The sequence below is a fragment of the Glycine soja genome, chromosome 14 (genome assembly GCF_004193775.1).
Source record: "Glycine soja cultivar W05 chromosome 14, ASM419377v2, whole genome shotgun sequence".
Lineage (NCBI taxonomy): Eukaryota > Viridiplantae > Streptophyta > Magnoliopsida > Fabales > Fabaceae > Glycine > Glycine soja.
In genome coordinates, this window is record NC_041015.1 from 11829110 (window position 1) to 11846051 (window position 16942).

The following is a 16942-nucleotide window of genomic DNA, read 5'->3' on the forward strand; positions in this document are numbered from 1 at the left end:
CACAGGCAAGTTTTGTGTCATTAGATTCATATATTGAGACATGATTTGCATTGGCAAAACATGACATTTGTTTAGTCTCAAATTTTCTTAATGATCATGTGTGTTTGTTTGCAGTTTCATAATCTATGAATATTTCTTGTGATCTTCCCATATTGAAAGGTGATAATTATAAGGTTTGGAAGGAAAGAGTTCTCCTTCATTTGGGCTAGATGGATATTGACTATGCTATAAGGAAGGATGAGCCACCGGCTATTACTAAAACTAGCGAACCTGATGCTGTTGACCTTTATGAAAAGTGGGAGAGATCTAATCGTCTCTCCGTTATGTTCATAAAAACCAACATATCCGCTAGTATCCGGGGTTCAGTTGACCAGCATGATAAGGTCAGAGATCTGTTGAAAGCCATTGATGAACAATTTACGACCTCTGAGAAGTCGCTTGCTATCACATTCATTATGCAATTCTCTTCCATTAAGCTTACTGGAACGAGGGGTGTGCGTGAACATATCATGCGCTTAAGGGACATAGTGGCTCAGTTGAAAACCATGAAAGTTACCATGTCTGAATCCTTCCTGGTACATTTCATTTTGTGCTCCCTACCTCAGCAGTATACACCCTCTAAAATCTCATACAACACACATAAGGATAAATGGTCAATTAATGAATTGATGACCATGTGTGTTCAAGAAGAGGAGAGATTGATAATGGAAGAGGGTGAGAAGGTAAATTTGACTACTTCTACTTCTGGAAAGGATAGGAAGAAGTCTGTAGGCACCAATAAAGGAAGGATTCCGACTCAACCAACAATTAAAAAGGAGTCAAAGTATTTCTTCTGTAAAAAAAAAGGACACATGAAGAAGGACCGCCCCAAATTTAAAAGTTGGTTTGAGAAGAAAGGTACACCATTTACTTTCGTTTGTTATGAATCTAATATGATTAATGTGAATCATAATACATGGTGGATTGACTCTGGTTCTACAATCCATGTTTTTAATACCTTGCAGGGTATGGAAAGCCTAAGGAAGCCAGTGGGAAGTGAGCAGTGCATCTACCCAGGGAGTAGGATGAGCTCGCATGTAGAGGCCATTGGAATGTGTGCCTTAGTTTTAAGTAGTGGCTTTAAATTACATTTTGAGAAAGTGTTTTATGTTCCTAGTTTCTGTAAAAACTTAATTTCTGTTTCTAAACTTGAACCTTTGGGATTTTATTTTAATTTTACAGACTTTGGTTTTAATTTATTAAATAAATCTGAAATTATTGGTTGTGGTCAATTGGTTGATGGTCTTTATTTGATTGAATTGAAAAGCGACGCTACTTATAATTCTATGCACGTTTCTATTGGGTTAAAATGATGTATTGTGAATGAAGAATCCTCTATGTTGTGGCACCGGAGATTAGGACATATCTCTATTGAGAGAATCAAGCGATTAGTAAATGAAGGAGTACTTAGTACTTTGGATTTCGCTGATTTTGAGACTTGTGTAGATTGCATTAAGGGTAAGCAAGCTAACAAGTCTAAAAAGGGCGCAAAGAGGTGTTCTAATTTATTAGAAATCATACATACATACATATGTTGTCCAGACATGGATGCAAATAGTTCGAGATACTTTGTAACCTTTATAGATGATTATTCACAATATATGTATCTCTATTTACTTCATTCTAAGAATGAAGCTTTAGATGCCTTTATAGTTTTTAAGGTTGAAGTTGAGAAGCAATGTGGAAAACAAATTAAGATCGTGAGATCAGATAGAGGTGGGGAGTACTATGGTAGATACGCAGAGGATGGACAAGCACCAGGTTCATTTGTCAAAATTTCTTCAAGAACATGGGATTGTTGCCCAATACACTATGCCTGGTTCTCCAGATCAGAATGGTGTGGTAGAACGAAGAAATCGAACCTTATTAGACATGGTGTGAAGCATGAGGAGTAATGTAAAGCTTCCTCAATTTTTGTGGATTGATGCTCTTATGATGGCTGCGTATATATTAAACCGAGTTTCAACCAAGGTTGTCTCAAAGACACCTTTTGAGTTATTCAAGGGTTGGAAACCAAGTTTGCGACATATACGCGTTTGGGGATGCCCATCTGAAGTAAGAATTTATAATCCACAAGAAAAGAAACTAGACCCTAAGACTATTACTGGGTATTTCATTGGATATGCTGAAAGGTCTAAAGGGTATAGGTTCTATTGTCCATCCCACAACACTAGGATTGTGGAATCAAGGAATGCAAAGTTTCTTGAAAATGACTTGATCAATAGGAGTGATCAATTTCAGAACATTTCTTCTAAAATGGATCACTATGAAGCTGAACCTTCTGGGACAAGTAATAGGTTGGTAGTCATTCCCACCCCTCAAGTTAAAATGGGTGTTAGGCAACCAGTGATTGAAGTTCCACAAGCTGTTGAAAGTGATCATGTAGATCAAGTTGTTTGTGAGGAACAACATGATGATATTGAACAAGCTGGTGAAGAACCAGTTGAACAAGTTCCTCAACAAGATGACCAAACAACATTAAGAAGATCTACTAGAGTAAAAAAGACAGCAATTCCTAGTGATTATGTAGTGTACCTACATGAATCAGACAACAACATTGGAGCCGAAAATGATCATGAGACGTTTTCACAAGCCATGAGTTCTAAGGAATCAAATTCGTGGTATAATGCTATGAGGGATGAGATGGATTCTATGGCATCTAACCAAGTTTGGGATCTCGTTGAGTTGCCTGTTGGTGTAAAAGTCATCGGATGTAGATGGGTCTTCAAAACAAAGAAAGACTCAGAAGGCAACATTGAGAGACATAAGGCAAGACTTATTGCTAAAGGATTCACTCAAAGAGAAGGAATCGATTACAGAGAGACCTTTTCCCCTGTATCTAAGAAGGACTCTCTTCGAGTAATTTTGGAATTAGTAGCTCATTTTGATCTTGAGCTGTATCAAATGGATATGAAAATGACGTTCCTGAATGGTGATCTAGAAGAAGAGGTTTACATGAAACAACCTGAGGGATTCTTATCTAGTGTTGGTGAGCACTTAGTCTGCAAGCTTAATAAGTCCATCTATGGATTGAAACAAGCCTCCCGATAGTGGTATTTAAAGTTTCATGAGGTCATTTCTTCATTTAGCTTTGAAGAGAATGTCATGGATCACTGTATATACCAGAAGGTCAGTGGGAGTAAGATTTGCTTCCTTGTATTATACATAGATGATATTCTGCTTGCGACTAATGATAAGGGTATGCTATATGAGGAGAAACAATTTCTCTCAAAGAACTTTGATATGAAGGATATGGGAGAGGCATCTTATGTCATAGGCATAAAGATCCATAGAGAAAGATCTCGAGGCATTTTAGGCTTTTCTCAAGAAACCTATATCAACAAAGTTTTAGAGAGATTTAATATGAAAGATTGTTCACCAAGTGTAGCTCCCATTGTGAAGGGTGACAAACTTGCTTTGAGTCAATGTCCCAAAAATGATTTTGAGCGGGAACACATGAAAAATATTCCATATGCTTCAGCAGTTGGAAGCCTTATGTATGCTCAGGTTTGCACTAGACCTGATATTGCGTTCGCTGTTGGAGTCTTGGGAAGATATCAAAGTAATCCAGGTATTGACCACTGGAAAGCTGCAAAGAAAGTGATGAGATATCTTCAAGGAACAAAGGATTACATGCTTATGTACAGACAAACTAATTGTCTGGAAGTGATTGGCTACTCCGACTCAGACTTTGCTGGTTGCATTGATTCACAGAGATCAACATCTGGTTATATTTTTATGTTAGCCGGTGGAGCTGTATCTTGGAGAAGTGCCAAGCAAACCTTAACTGCTACTTCCACTATGGAGGCTGAGTTTGTTTCTTGTTTTGAGGCTACCTCGCATGGTGTATGGTTGAAGAGTTTCATGTCTAGCCTTAGAGTTGTGGACTCTATTTCTAGGCCATTAAAGTTGTATTGTGACAACTTTGTTGCGGTGTTTATGGCTAAAGACAACAAAAATGGAAGTCGAAGTAAGCACATCGACATCATGTACTTAGCCATAAGAGAACATGTTAAAGAAAAGAAAGTGGTCATTGAACACGTCAACATTGAGTTGATGATTGCTGATCCTTTAACTAAAGGCATGCCACCAAAGAATTTTAAGGATCATGTAGTACGAATGGGACTTGGTTCCATGATGTAATTTCATTGTACGTACATTTGTTATTTTCAATGAAACTCTTATTCAGTTAGATATTTTCTCATATGGTTTTGTGCACATATTAATTTATTTCGAGAAAAATAATTCGGTTTAGATATAGAATAAACATATGGTTTATTCATTAAGTTGAGAGCTAGTGTTGAGAGACTTGATATATTGTGGTACATGGAAGATACTACTCATCATCAGAGGACCTATCGCCATGACTCATATATTATGTTTCTTGTTACGGTTGATGTTGAGTTAAATGGACCAAGTGGGAGAATGTTGGAAGCCCACGTTCACGCTCCACGTGCTTCCTTTTTATATTTTATTATTTTGGAAAATTTAGTTATTTCTGAATCTGATCCATTTTCCATCCACATTCAACCCATATCTTTGCAATATATTTGCAACTACCTTTCAGTAACAAATCACGTACCCATCCTTTATCTCACGTACTGATAACTTCCTATCTCACGTTTTGATAACAAGTTGAGCTCAGTGATGGACAAACTCTATAAATAGGATAGGATGCTCTTAGTTTTGTATCACCAAACTCACTTCTCTATTCAGAAAAAATACACCATCTATTCAGAGTGAGTAAGGGTCTGGAAGAACAAAATTGTCTTTCAGGTTCGTGTGTGTGCCACTTCGCGTTCGATTTGCAATGGCTGGAGGTACGCTCGTAATATTTTAATTTCCACTGTTTGATCTGAATATGCCATTTAAATTGATTTGCATGTTTAGATCAGTATATGTATATTTTACACTTTGTGCTTTAGTGAAGAAGAATGCGACGAGCCTGCCATTTGTAGATGAGAAACTAAATTCAATTTCAAGGAACATGAAAGCATATAAAAAACTAATTCAAATGTTACTACCCCATCGAAATAAAAATAGTAGGAGATCTACAACCTGATTTAATGAAAAAGATAATGAATAGAAGTTGTGATTAGTGGTCTACAACTTGATTTGATAAAAAAATAATTCATCCTAGACAAGAAAAGCAAGGAATAAGCTGTCTTACACTTGAATTAAAGGCAGAAACAACATTGAAATCATTAAGTTATAAACAATGGTCAACCTATTTGCTGATAATAAGCCATATTATCATTTCACCATTAGAACAACCTATAAACTAGCCATTTGAAGCAAACCTTGAAAGTCAATTAGATAGCATTTCAAGTAGACAACAAGAATTGATGGATAAGATGGAAGGCACCATTCTAAGAACATACTATCAATTTATAGTAACTACTAAGCCGAAAAGCTCAAAATTTGGAGGATTGATGGCCACTGGCTAAAATAGTTGTCTATGTTCTTCAAAGGTTGATTACTATAGCATACAAGCACTACTACAAAAAATACATTTTACATCGGTTATTTTGTGCATTTTACGTCGATCATTAACCGTCATCGTAGGAGACGTCGTAGAAAGTTTGCATTTTCTATGACGGTTCCCTAGAGAGTTGTCTTAAAAAAATATATTATTCTAAGACGATTCTTTGATAACCGTCTTAGAATGATTTTTTTTTTAAAAAATAATTTTTTTTGTCAATTCTAAGACAGTTTTCTCATGAAACCATCTTAGAATGGTTTTTCAAAGAACCATAATAGAATGTACTTTTTTTTAAAAAAAAACATATGAGTATCATGTCAAGTATTATTGTCTAGCACAAATTTTCTTGGAAATTTAATAAATGTACAAATTGATGAAAATTAGGAATTCTTCCGAGGGTTATAAGAGCAAAAGTGAATATTCTTTGGGCATGATTTCTAATAAGACTATTAACTCTTAAAGAACTACAACAAAGAACATTAGCAGAAATGTTTCTAAATAAATAAATATGAAATTAAAAAAAGAGTAAGACACGAAGCTGCCTACTATAAAACTTATTTAATTTCAATATATTGCTATGTCTGCACAATATGCATATCTAGTTTTAATCATCTCCAGCTAATTTCATTAGATGCTAATACACTTACATACATTCAGTACTAGTCTTAATTAATCTATCACCATTCATGACCACACCATTTATCAACTCACATATATAACAAACTCTACCCCGTAGTACTCTGTTACTCCCTCGATTAATAATCACCCGTACACGATATCCAAATTTAAGACCACCCAAAAACTAAAAGTGAAGATAAATAAACACGTACACAAGAGAGAATGAAGACTCACACACACGTACAGTAACACACCATGAAGCTCGTTTGGTCTCCAGTTTCAGCCTTGAAATCCTACTTGGTCACAGTTAGATTAGTAAGAACCTTTAAATTCTTCAAGAATCACATCAATCACTTAATAATTTTCTTTTCTTTAGCTTCTTCATTTTCTTTTCTCTTTCTTTATCCCTTTTTTCCCTCTTGATATACATATAGGTCATTTGTTTAGCTAGAGCCAATCTTTTTCTAAGAATTCTATTTTTTTTTCTAAGAATTTACCAATTAATGAATGGAAGGATTTTGAAAGAAGGATTAATAGTTTATCTTGGAATTTTGATAAAAAAAAAGTAAGTTAATCTTGGAATTGAACAACTTGTTTTAATTACAAAGATTCTTGATCTATGAAAAAAAGAAGATCAATTCTTGATTTTAGAACACAACAATTACACAAAATTAGTTTATGTAACACACATTTTTTCACATAATTTAATATTAGAAAGGTTTTATCATATGTTTACCTGCTGGAGAGATGCTTGAATCCATCATAGTAACAATGTGGAAAACATGTATCGAGGCATCCTGCAAATTAACTAAAAAATATCACTATGAGCAAGTGGTGTCAATAGGAAATAAAAGTAACATTTGCATCATCTTGAGCTTGCTTTCCTTTCATCAGTGTGTGCTCAAGTTATCATGCTTGCATATCCACCATTTGAGTCTCCAACAATTATTCCAATAATTACATATCCGATTTGACCTATGGATGAATACGCAAGCATACGTTTCATGCTTGTTTGGGTAATAGTAATGAGATTCCCCAATATCATGCCAAGAATAGCTAGGATTTCCAGAAGAAGATGCATTCGTTTGATGAGAAATAAAAAGGGATATCGAAAATTCGAGTGGCTAGCATTAGCACAAATATAGATTAAGACTGAACAAATATGTAGCTTAGAGCAGAAATTAAGCTATTCATTATGTTTATGGTATTGGTAGAAAGAGAAACTTAATGAGGTAAGTACAAGCTCCAGAATCATAACATAACAGGGAAACATGAAGATAGATATAACAGAATTAACTTGAAAAATACCTACCAGACATATTGATGCTATTGACTCATCAGTCACTGATTTCAGTTTCTTAATTAATTACTTGGCTTCTAATAATGTAAAACTGGATGATATGGCAATAAAAGTGAAGTTAAATTCATATATTGGTCTACCACATGTCCTCTGCTTTGGTTATAGCCTAGTTAATCCAAACAAATAATTTGTTTAGTACAATATGGTTACACGGAACATGAACCTCCCCTGTGTAAGAATTAATCCAATTGAGTACGAAATCAACTACATTATCATACAACCCGTAGTATAATATAATTAGTTTATCATCCAAATTACTAGCAAAAGTGTGCATAATTAAACCTTTAAAATTTAAATGAAGGTTATACATCTTAAAATGGTTAATTTGGAAATGTAGAAATGAATCATTTTCAGTGGAAATAATAATAATTCATGAAGAGTATTACTATCTGAGATTCAGAGACTAATAAATAATAATAATAATAATGTAATAGCAAAAGCTTAAGATATTATCTAAGTGCTTGTAGGTCTAGGAAAATGGTTACGTGAAGTTTGTTATGGAATTTGTTATAATAAAGGACACGTCAGCTTTATATACATCTCCAATAATGCATGAGGAGAAGGTATCCACTCAACTAAGTTAGCCAGTGAAAAACAAATAACCTATACAAATATAAAATTCCAAACAGACAAGTTAAAAAATAAGTAGTGTTTTGGGCATATACAGTCCTAACCACAATATTTATTATTCAAAGTTAATCTCAACCTTAGTTACTCAAAAAAAAGTTCTGCTCCAAATTGAAAATTACCTGAACCATAGTTGTTAGAATTGAATGATTCGATACAACTCCACAAGCCATTCATATCATGTGATAAATCATAAATGGCTTTGAACCATGCAATACATAAATGAATTGGTGTCTTTATTTATCACTGATAAAATTGTGGATTTGAATCATGCCATTCATAAATGAACTGGTGTCATTTTGTCTCACTGACAAAATTTGCAAAATTTAATATGTCAATTCATCTTTCCTTTTTTGCTTTTCTTTCACTTATTCTCATCAAAGAAATTGAAAAGTAAAATAAGCTTAAACTGTTAAATAAAAAGAAACTGAAGGAGCACTACTAAGCACACCCTATTTGATCATTTCATTAATTTGTTTTTGTTTTTCTTAAACAAGGACTTCACAGAGTCACTTGCTCATTCTATGTGTCCTCTTTGGTTGTTTTGTTGCCCTGTTTTAATTCTTTCTAAAGAAAGGCTTCACACACTCACTTGTTCACTCAAAACAAAAGATAAGATATACTAATGCTTGGCTGCAATAATTGATTAGAAAAAAAATTATTTATCTGCACCATGAACTAAGGAAGTTACACTACTGACTGCAAGGCAGCAGTCTGGAAAGGGACGAAGAACAATAAGAATAGGGGAAATTTTGATGGGTTTTCTACATTTAGTAATTAGTATTATAACAATCAAAGTTACAAGTCTAGACAGATCAACTAAGTGGTGGGATGAATAGGTTCACTGATTGCATTATGGAAAATGCACCTGTCACTCAATCAATCAATTACTTACTAGAGAAAATTGAATAGAAAAATATAAGGTACAATTTCAAACAATAGCATAGGAGATGAAAACTAAAGCTCAATTTTAAACAGTAGTGGTACTTGTGCTAGAATTCATCAAATTCTTGGTTAGACGATTAGATCTTATAAAATATGTAGCCAAATGCATCAAGACAAAGAAATCATTAAAATTAATATTTTAAAAATCAAGATTTTATAAATGGTCTGCAAACATGAATGAGTGTATCCTCCAAAACGAAGACAATTAAGAGGATATTAAACAAGAATACAAAGTTCACATAGTTTTCATCTATCACAAGTTTCAACAAACACAAGTTCCAACAAACTGGCTAATACTGTTGACTTCATTAGTCCATCATCAGGTTGCTGCTTTAAGATCCCTTCGATATCTATGTTCGCCATTCCTTTGCTATACTTCTTTCTACACAACACAACAAAGATATGACTATGAGATATCTAAGTAAACAAAACATTGATGAAACTGAGATATATCATATAAGCAAGACAAGACAAGGCACAAACACAAACAAACCTTGGGTTGGGACAACACCAGCCTTTGCCTTCCAAACCTAACCTTAGTCTCACTCGCAAACACAAGAGTTAGGTTACAAAGGAGTACGATCACTCACAAACCCAATCTTAATAGTTCGATACTACCTGCGATTGAGGCCTCGAATATCTACTAGCCTTTACAACCGAAAAAAAACATCAATATACTACAATGAGATAACAACATTGGCGCCTCGAATATGCGACTGATACATCTCTGATCACAATTGGATTAATTTTAGGGTTAGAGAAATCCAATCAAAATGAAGAAGGATACCAAGGAAGAGAGAGAGACTCAATACTCACTATTTTCTCTCTTCTTTTTTGAAAATGGTGGATTTTACAGACCCAAGAAGAAGAGGCTACCCTGGAGAAGGTTCGTTTGTAGCAAAGAGAGAGAGTGTGGGGTTTGGATTCAGACTAGATGTAGAGCTTCTGACCCTTCGTAGGATTGGGGCTTAGGGTTTCCTTCTAGTGACAGAGACGAGGCGCGAGTGAGAGAGATGAGGTGCGAGTGAGAGAGTCACATGCCTTTTAAATAAGTTAAATGTGTTTTCAAAGACGGTTCTTCATGAAACAATGTAGTACTGCATTTTCAAATACGGTTTTTTCAAAACCGTCTTTGAAAAATTACACTTAATTACAAAAATGCCACCACCCTTTTTTTTTAAAAACGGTTCTTATATGACCATCGTAGATTCGTTGTCGTTGTAGACTTTTATTTTAGTAGTGAAGGTTGCAAACTTGGATCACAAGATAAAGATAGAAAGTAAACCATGATGTGATTCGCGTCTAACCGTTAAACAACTCTTCTAATCAACATAAGTTGTTCCTTTCATCCATAGCAAATATACATACATGTGCTAGTTAGTCTGTTAATGTCCTATGGTTTAGAACACACTAATTAACTCTAACTTATATGGTTGTACAAATCTTGCATTCAAAAAACTACTAAAAGGATATATGTGCACATGCGTATAAGTAAAAAAGAAAAAGAAAAAGACAATAAATTGGTGAAGTTGTTGATCAGATCCCAACATGCTAACATGCAGAGGTAACCTTTGCATTGTTTAGGAAGATTCTATTTAATAACTGGGACTGCTAAAACCAACTAATTAAAGTTACCGGAGGAATAAACATAGATGATATATAAACATCTATAATAGGATCATTTGTAGGGGAACAGAGTAGTTGGAGACTTCAAAATTCAATCATCAATATTAGATTACTTCAACAAAGTGATGTGAAAATTTTGATTCTCATCCTAAACAATCCACTGCTATAAATGAAAACTCATGAATTTTATAATTGTACAAAGCCACAACTTGAGAACATATTATTCTCTCACAATTTTTCGAGAATGTTTTAATGCACTTTTCTTTGGCTAGTCTAGGAGTGAATATCAAACATCGAATAATTGATTTCCTATTCTAACCGACCATAGTCGTACATTATTTCCATGTAATTGACTTAATTATGTTTTGTCATCAAGAGAAGGTGCCAAATCAATTATTTAACAATTTTCTCAAATCCAACATCGTGCGTTCTCCTCTCAGTTCCAAAGCATCAAAATTCAAGGACATTTCTATAGTCATACCATTGTAAGTTGTTGCTTATCGATACCTTTTTTTCTATCAAATGGTTTCTACTTTCACATACAAAAATTAAGGACATTTCGGGGTTCTATTTTCACATAAATCACTGATAACTGCTAAATAATTGTATTTTGATAGTAGAAAATTAGTCAACTATTGGCCTGAAATTAATTATTTAGCAGTTATTTGTGATTAAAAGTTAGAAAATTAATTAAATTGAATTTTTGGTTGCAGATATAAAAATTGGAGGTGTAACAAGCACAAAAGGCAGAAAAATTAAAGAAAAGAAGAAAATTTGAAGAAGGCCCAGTCCAATACGCATGCTCAGCGCGCGTCACGGGCTAAGCGGGCCAGGAAGTACAAGCGCTAAGCGTGGGGTGTCGCGCTAAGCGTGCCTACGAAGGTCCAAAGCCCACTTCAGCAGCTATAAATAGAAAGTCAGTCCAAGGGACAAAGACCACCACAGAACCCCCTCTCCTAGGGGTTTCATTTACTCTCTTTCTTTCTTTCACCCCTCCTCTCATTGTAAAGCCCTCAATGGCCATGAGTGGCTAATCCCCTAGCTAGGGCCTGGCAAGCCTAAAAAGCCAATGATGTGTGGAGCATTTCAAGAGTTATCAATAAAAAGAGGAATTCCCTCCAGGTTCTTTTATTTATTTACTATTCTTTCTTTTTACATCTTGTATCTCAGAACTTGCTTTCTGTTAGGGTTTAGTCCACTCGGGAGAGGGTAAAGCCTAATTAGGGATAAGGAATGAATACTTGAATCTGTTTTAAGGGTTAGGCCACTCGGGAGAGGGTAACGCTTAAGAGAACACTGAAAGGAAGAAATTATCGGGTTATCTTTTAGAGGGTTTTCCTTCTAGGTTCTTTTATCTGCTTTTCTTTCTTGCTTATTCTGCATCTCGGACTTTGTTTTCTGTTAGTCTTTAGGCCACTCGGGAGAGGGTAAAGCCTAATTCGGGATAAGGAATGAATGCGTGAATCGGTTTTAAGGGTTAGGCCACTTGGGAGAGGGTAACGCTTAATAGAACAATAAAAGAAAGAAATCATTGGGTTAGCATGACTTAATGCCCCAATGCCCATGCTTTAGCAAACATATAGAATGTAATCTTAATGCATCTTAGTTATTGAGTCTTCGCAAAGGGCATTTGGAAGATAGGTAATTAAGGTAGGCTTGTCATCGTGAGGCATCAGGGGCAAGTAGATGGATAGATGCGGGGCAGAATTAGTTCACTGGTATTGATAACAGACAAATCCTAAATCCATATATCTAGGCTGATTAGACTTGTCAGGTTCTAGCGATTTTAATATATAGATTTTAGTCCCTATTTTTATTGTTGGTTTTTCTTAGAAGTAGTTATTCCTTATTTTACTGTTGGGTTTTAGGAGTAAGTATTTAGATTTAGTAGATTTAGATTTTATTTATTTGAATTTCGTAGAAGTAGTTATCTTTATCGCAATTTAAATATTTGATCTTTCAATCTTTTATCTTTTTCTTTTATCTTCTAATTTTATCTTTAAATATCTTATTTTCTCTTTTATCTTCTAATTTTATCTTTAAATATCTTATCTTCTCTTTTATCTTCTAATTTTATCTTTAAATATCTTATCTTTTCTTTACCTTTTCTTCTATCTTTCTTTATCTTTTATTTTAAATTCTTATCTCTTGCCTTTAAATTGGGATTGCATTAATCAAGTACAAACAAAGTCCCTGTGGATTTGACACTCGGACTTCTGAGAATTTTACTACTTGTGACAATTTGGTACACTTGCCAACGAGTTAACAAGTTTTTGGCGCCGTTGCCGGGGACTTTGTTTTCCGTACTTGATTATTTGCATATTCTAATTTTAAAGCAATTAGTTTTCACTTTTTATTTTTTTTTATTTTACTTTCTTTTTTTGTATCTATTATTTTTTTTAGTTGCTTCATTTTATTTTTCAATTTTTTTCTTTATTCTTTTCTTTTTAAATTTTTTTTAAAAAAAAAGAGATATTTAAGTTTAATTTTTATTCTGTGATAACGTGCACGATAGTTGTTTCTTTTGTGAACAGTGCACATTCCTTCTTTAAAGAATGCATCATGGTAGAAGATCGTGCAAAGAGGATGACGCTAGAGGATTACTCTAGTCCTATTATACCTCAATACTTCACCAGCATAGCCAGACCAGAGGTGCAGGCGGCCAACTTCTCATATCCATATTCCTTGATCCAGTTGATTCAAGGGAATCTATTTCCCGGCCTACCAAGTGAAGATCCATACGCACACCTGGCCACATATATCGACATTTGCAACACGGTGAAGATAGCTGGAGTTCCTGAAAATGCAACACGCCTCAATCTTTTCTCTTTTTCACTAGCAGGGGAAGCAAAAAGGTGGCTACACTCCTTCAAAGGTAACAGCTTGCGGACATGGGAAGAAGTTGTAGAGAAATTCTTAAAGAAATACTTCCCAGAATCAAAGACTATTGAGGGGAAGAGGGAAATCTCTTCCTTCCATCAATTTCTCAATGAATCCCTCAGTGAGGCACTCGACCGTTTCCACGGACTACTCAGGAAGACGCCTACACATGGATACAGTGAACCAGTGCAACTAAACATCTTCATAGATGGCCTGCGACCACAATCAAAGCAATTACTAGATGCATCCGCAGGAGGGAATATCAAGCTAAAGACACCGGAGGAGGCAATGGAACTCATAGAAAACATGGCAGCTAATGATCACGCCATTCTTCGTGATCACACATATGCACCAACAAAGAGAAGCCATCTAGAACTCACCACTCAAGATGCAATCTTGGCTCAAAAGAAGTTGTTGTCCCAACAAATAGAAGCCTTGATAGAGACCCTCAACAAGCTTCCACAGCAACTACAAGCGGTAAGTCCTTCTCACTCTTCTGTTATGCAGGTAGGGGGATGTCACATATGTGGAGGAACACATGAGTCAGGCTTATGCATGGTCCAAGATGAAACATCCAATGAATTTAACTACATGGGCAGTCATAATCATCAAGGATTCCATCAAAGAGGACCACCATGATTCTATTAGAGGGATAATTTTTTGCAGGACCACGATTGGAGATATTATCCAAGTAATAACTTCAACCAAGGGGGTTCACCCTATCAGCATCCTAGCCAAGGTCCAAGTCAGCAAGAGAAGCCACCTATCAGTATAGAGGAAATGCTATTAAGCTTCATCCAAGAAACAAGGGCATTCATCCAGGAGACGAGATCACACCAAAAGAGCACAGATGCAGCCATCAGAAACCTGGAGATACAAATAGACCAACTAGCTGAGTCAATTACTGAAAAGCCCACTGAAACCTTTGCGGTAAACGCTGAGAGGAAGCCCAAAGAGGATTGCAAGGTAATTTTGACTGAGAGAGAAGAGGAAGAAAAGAAAACTGAGGAAGATGTGTGTGATAAGGAAGGAGAAAAGAAGGAAGAAAGAGAAAGAAATGAGGAGAAAACACAACAATGGGAGAAGCACTCACAAGTAGAAATTCAGCAAGAAAGTATTCTCCGAATCAATACCCCTCCTCATCAACTGATTGTCAAGGAAGAAAGGCATGGAAAACATGAGAAAGCCTTAAGTGTCATTCTTTCCTTGATCGCTACCACTTCTCTTGCAATAATGTTGAAGGTGTTTCTAGAATACACGAGTTTCATGGCGTCTCTAACTATGAGGCGAAAATGCAAGGAAGATGTGTTCTACGTGACCTTCATGCCACCTTGAAGGCATTTGACTCGTCAAGCTAATGACGTTAAAGAAGCGCTTATTGGGAGGCAACCCAGGATTTCTTACTTTATCTCTCTTTTAGTTATTCACATTTTGTTAGGATAGTTGTGTTATTTCTTTTCTTTATTTTGATTTTATGCATTTTGATTTCAACAATTTAATTTCAGTAGTTTAAATTTATGCTTGAATAAATAAATTGCATGATAACTTGAGAAATGACAATTTTGAGTTTGTTCTGAAAGGTCCAACACTTGAAAGGCTACTAGTCATTGGAAAACACTGGTCTTGGAAGCAAAAGTCAGGTCAAGGAATGAAACATGATTCACGGAAAAGGAAAGTTTAGCTTGATGGAATGAAGACACATCTGGTACGCTAATACTGAATTTATCCCGGTGAGAGCGTGACCTTAATTGTGAGAGAAAACGCCTGTTTTTAAACTTTTAGTTTTGCATCATTCTTGGACTGTTAAAATTAGTTACTTAAGGTGGATATGATCAAGGCCATGTTTTTTTTTTTATTTTACCCACTCAGCCAAAAAGCCAACCCAACATAATTTTATCCCTTGCATCCATATTGAGCTGAAAGAATCACTACTAAAAAAAAAGCTTTCTACATCGCCCAATTAACATCGGTTATAGCTAAAACTGATGTTAACGAAAGCGCGGTGGCATTTTTGTAATTAAATGGAGTTACTTAACATTGGTTTTAGAAAAACCGATGTTAACTAATTCATGTTAACATCGGTTATTTAAAAAACCGATGTTAACATGATGTTAAGATGAATATGGTAACATCGGTTTGGGCAAAACCAATGTTAAGTTCATAGAGTTAACATCGGTTTTGAGGAAGCCGATGTTAAGGAGTTGATTTTAACATCGGTTTGTTAAAAAACCGATGTAATTTATTTGATGTTAACATCGGTTTTTACAAAATCAATGTTAACTATATTCAGTTAACATCGGTTATCCATTAAAAACCGATGTTGTTATGTTTATAAGTTAAAAAAAAATTGAGATTTCACAAGCCGCGCATGCTCGAAAACCTTGCCCTCCCTCTTCTCTTTGTCATCCTCCTGCCTGAAATCGCTCCTCTTTCTCCTTCCGCCTGAAATCTGCCGGAAACCGCTCCCTCAACACCCACATTGTCGTCGGTCGAAGCCACAGAACCCTACACTGTCGGAAAACCCACATTGTCCTCGCTGGAACCCACAGAACCCCCTACAGTGCCGGAAAATCCATATTGTCGTCGCTGGAACCCCACAGAACCCACATTGTCCTGGGTCGAAGAAAACCCTACATACACTGTTGCTACTAGGGTGCTGAAACACTCGTTGCTGCTCAAAGGTCAAAGCTTTCTCCGCGAGGTACGTAGGTCAAATTCGTTTATGCTAAGTTTCCTTGTGAGTGGTTTGACCCGAATTGAGAGTGGCATCGGATAATAAACAAAAGGTTTTTGTTTGTGATTCTATAGGCTCCGCTAACGTGCGTGTGTTGCTGGGTTCTCTTGATCAAGGTAACACTAACTTGTATACTTCATTTGACCTATTTTATTTTTTCTGGGTAGTAATAAGTAATGTTGCATGATTTTTAGTAACGTGTTATTCTGTTTGCACTATAACAGAGAATGAACCATGATTTCTGTAGATGGATCCACAGGGGTCTTGAAATTGCCTGCAATTGCTTTAACATTTCACTGTCCAACAGAGGGGGCTTGACTGTTGTTGTTTGAACATATTTTTTGTTTCTTGAGCAAGTAATGCTTAAGTATAGATAAAGCTCCCTCCAGTTCTTAGAAGACACCCCTACCTTGCAAGTATTTTGTTAAATAAATGTTTAGTATTTTGTTCTTGCCTATTAGTCTGTTGATAAGTAACTGGAATAAAAGAAAAGCTAGGTGTCTGTTGATGGTGTTGTTATCATTGTAGGTACATTCCTTTTGTGAAGCCTTTGTTCTATTAGTTTATGATTTTGAACATTTGAATTTAATATAAAACTGGATTTATCCTAGGCATTTATTAGGGCATATTT

At 35.4% G+C, this 16942-nt stretch overlaps 1 protein-coding gene across 1 annotated transcript; it reads left to right on the forward strand.

Annotated features, from left to right (window-relative positions):
• The first annotated feature begins 13259 nt into the window (after positions 1-13259).
• On the forward strand, positions 13260-14912 carry LOC114383805. The gene is made up of 2 exons (XM_028343540.1): positions 13260-14054; positions 14244-14912. The coding sequence occupies exons 1-2, from the start codon at positions 13260-13262 to the stop codon at positions 14910-14912; spliced, it is 1464 nt and encodes a 487-aa protein (XP_028199341.1).
• Positions 14913-16942: the final 2030 nt, after the last annotated feature.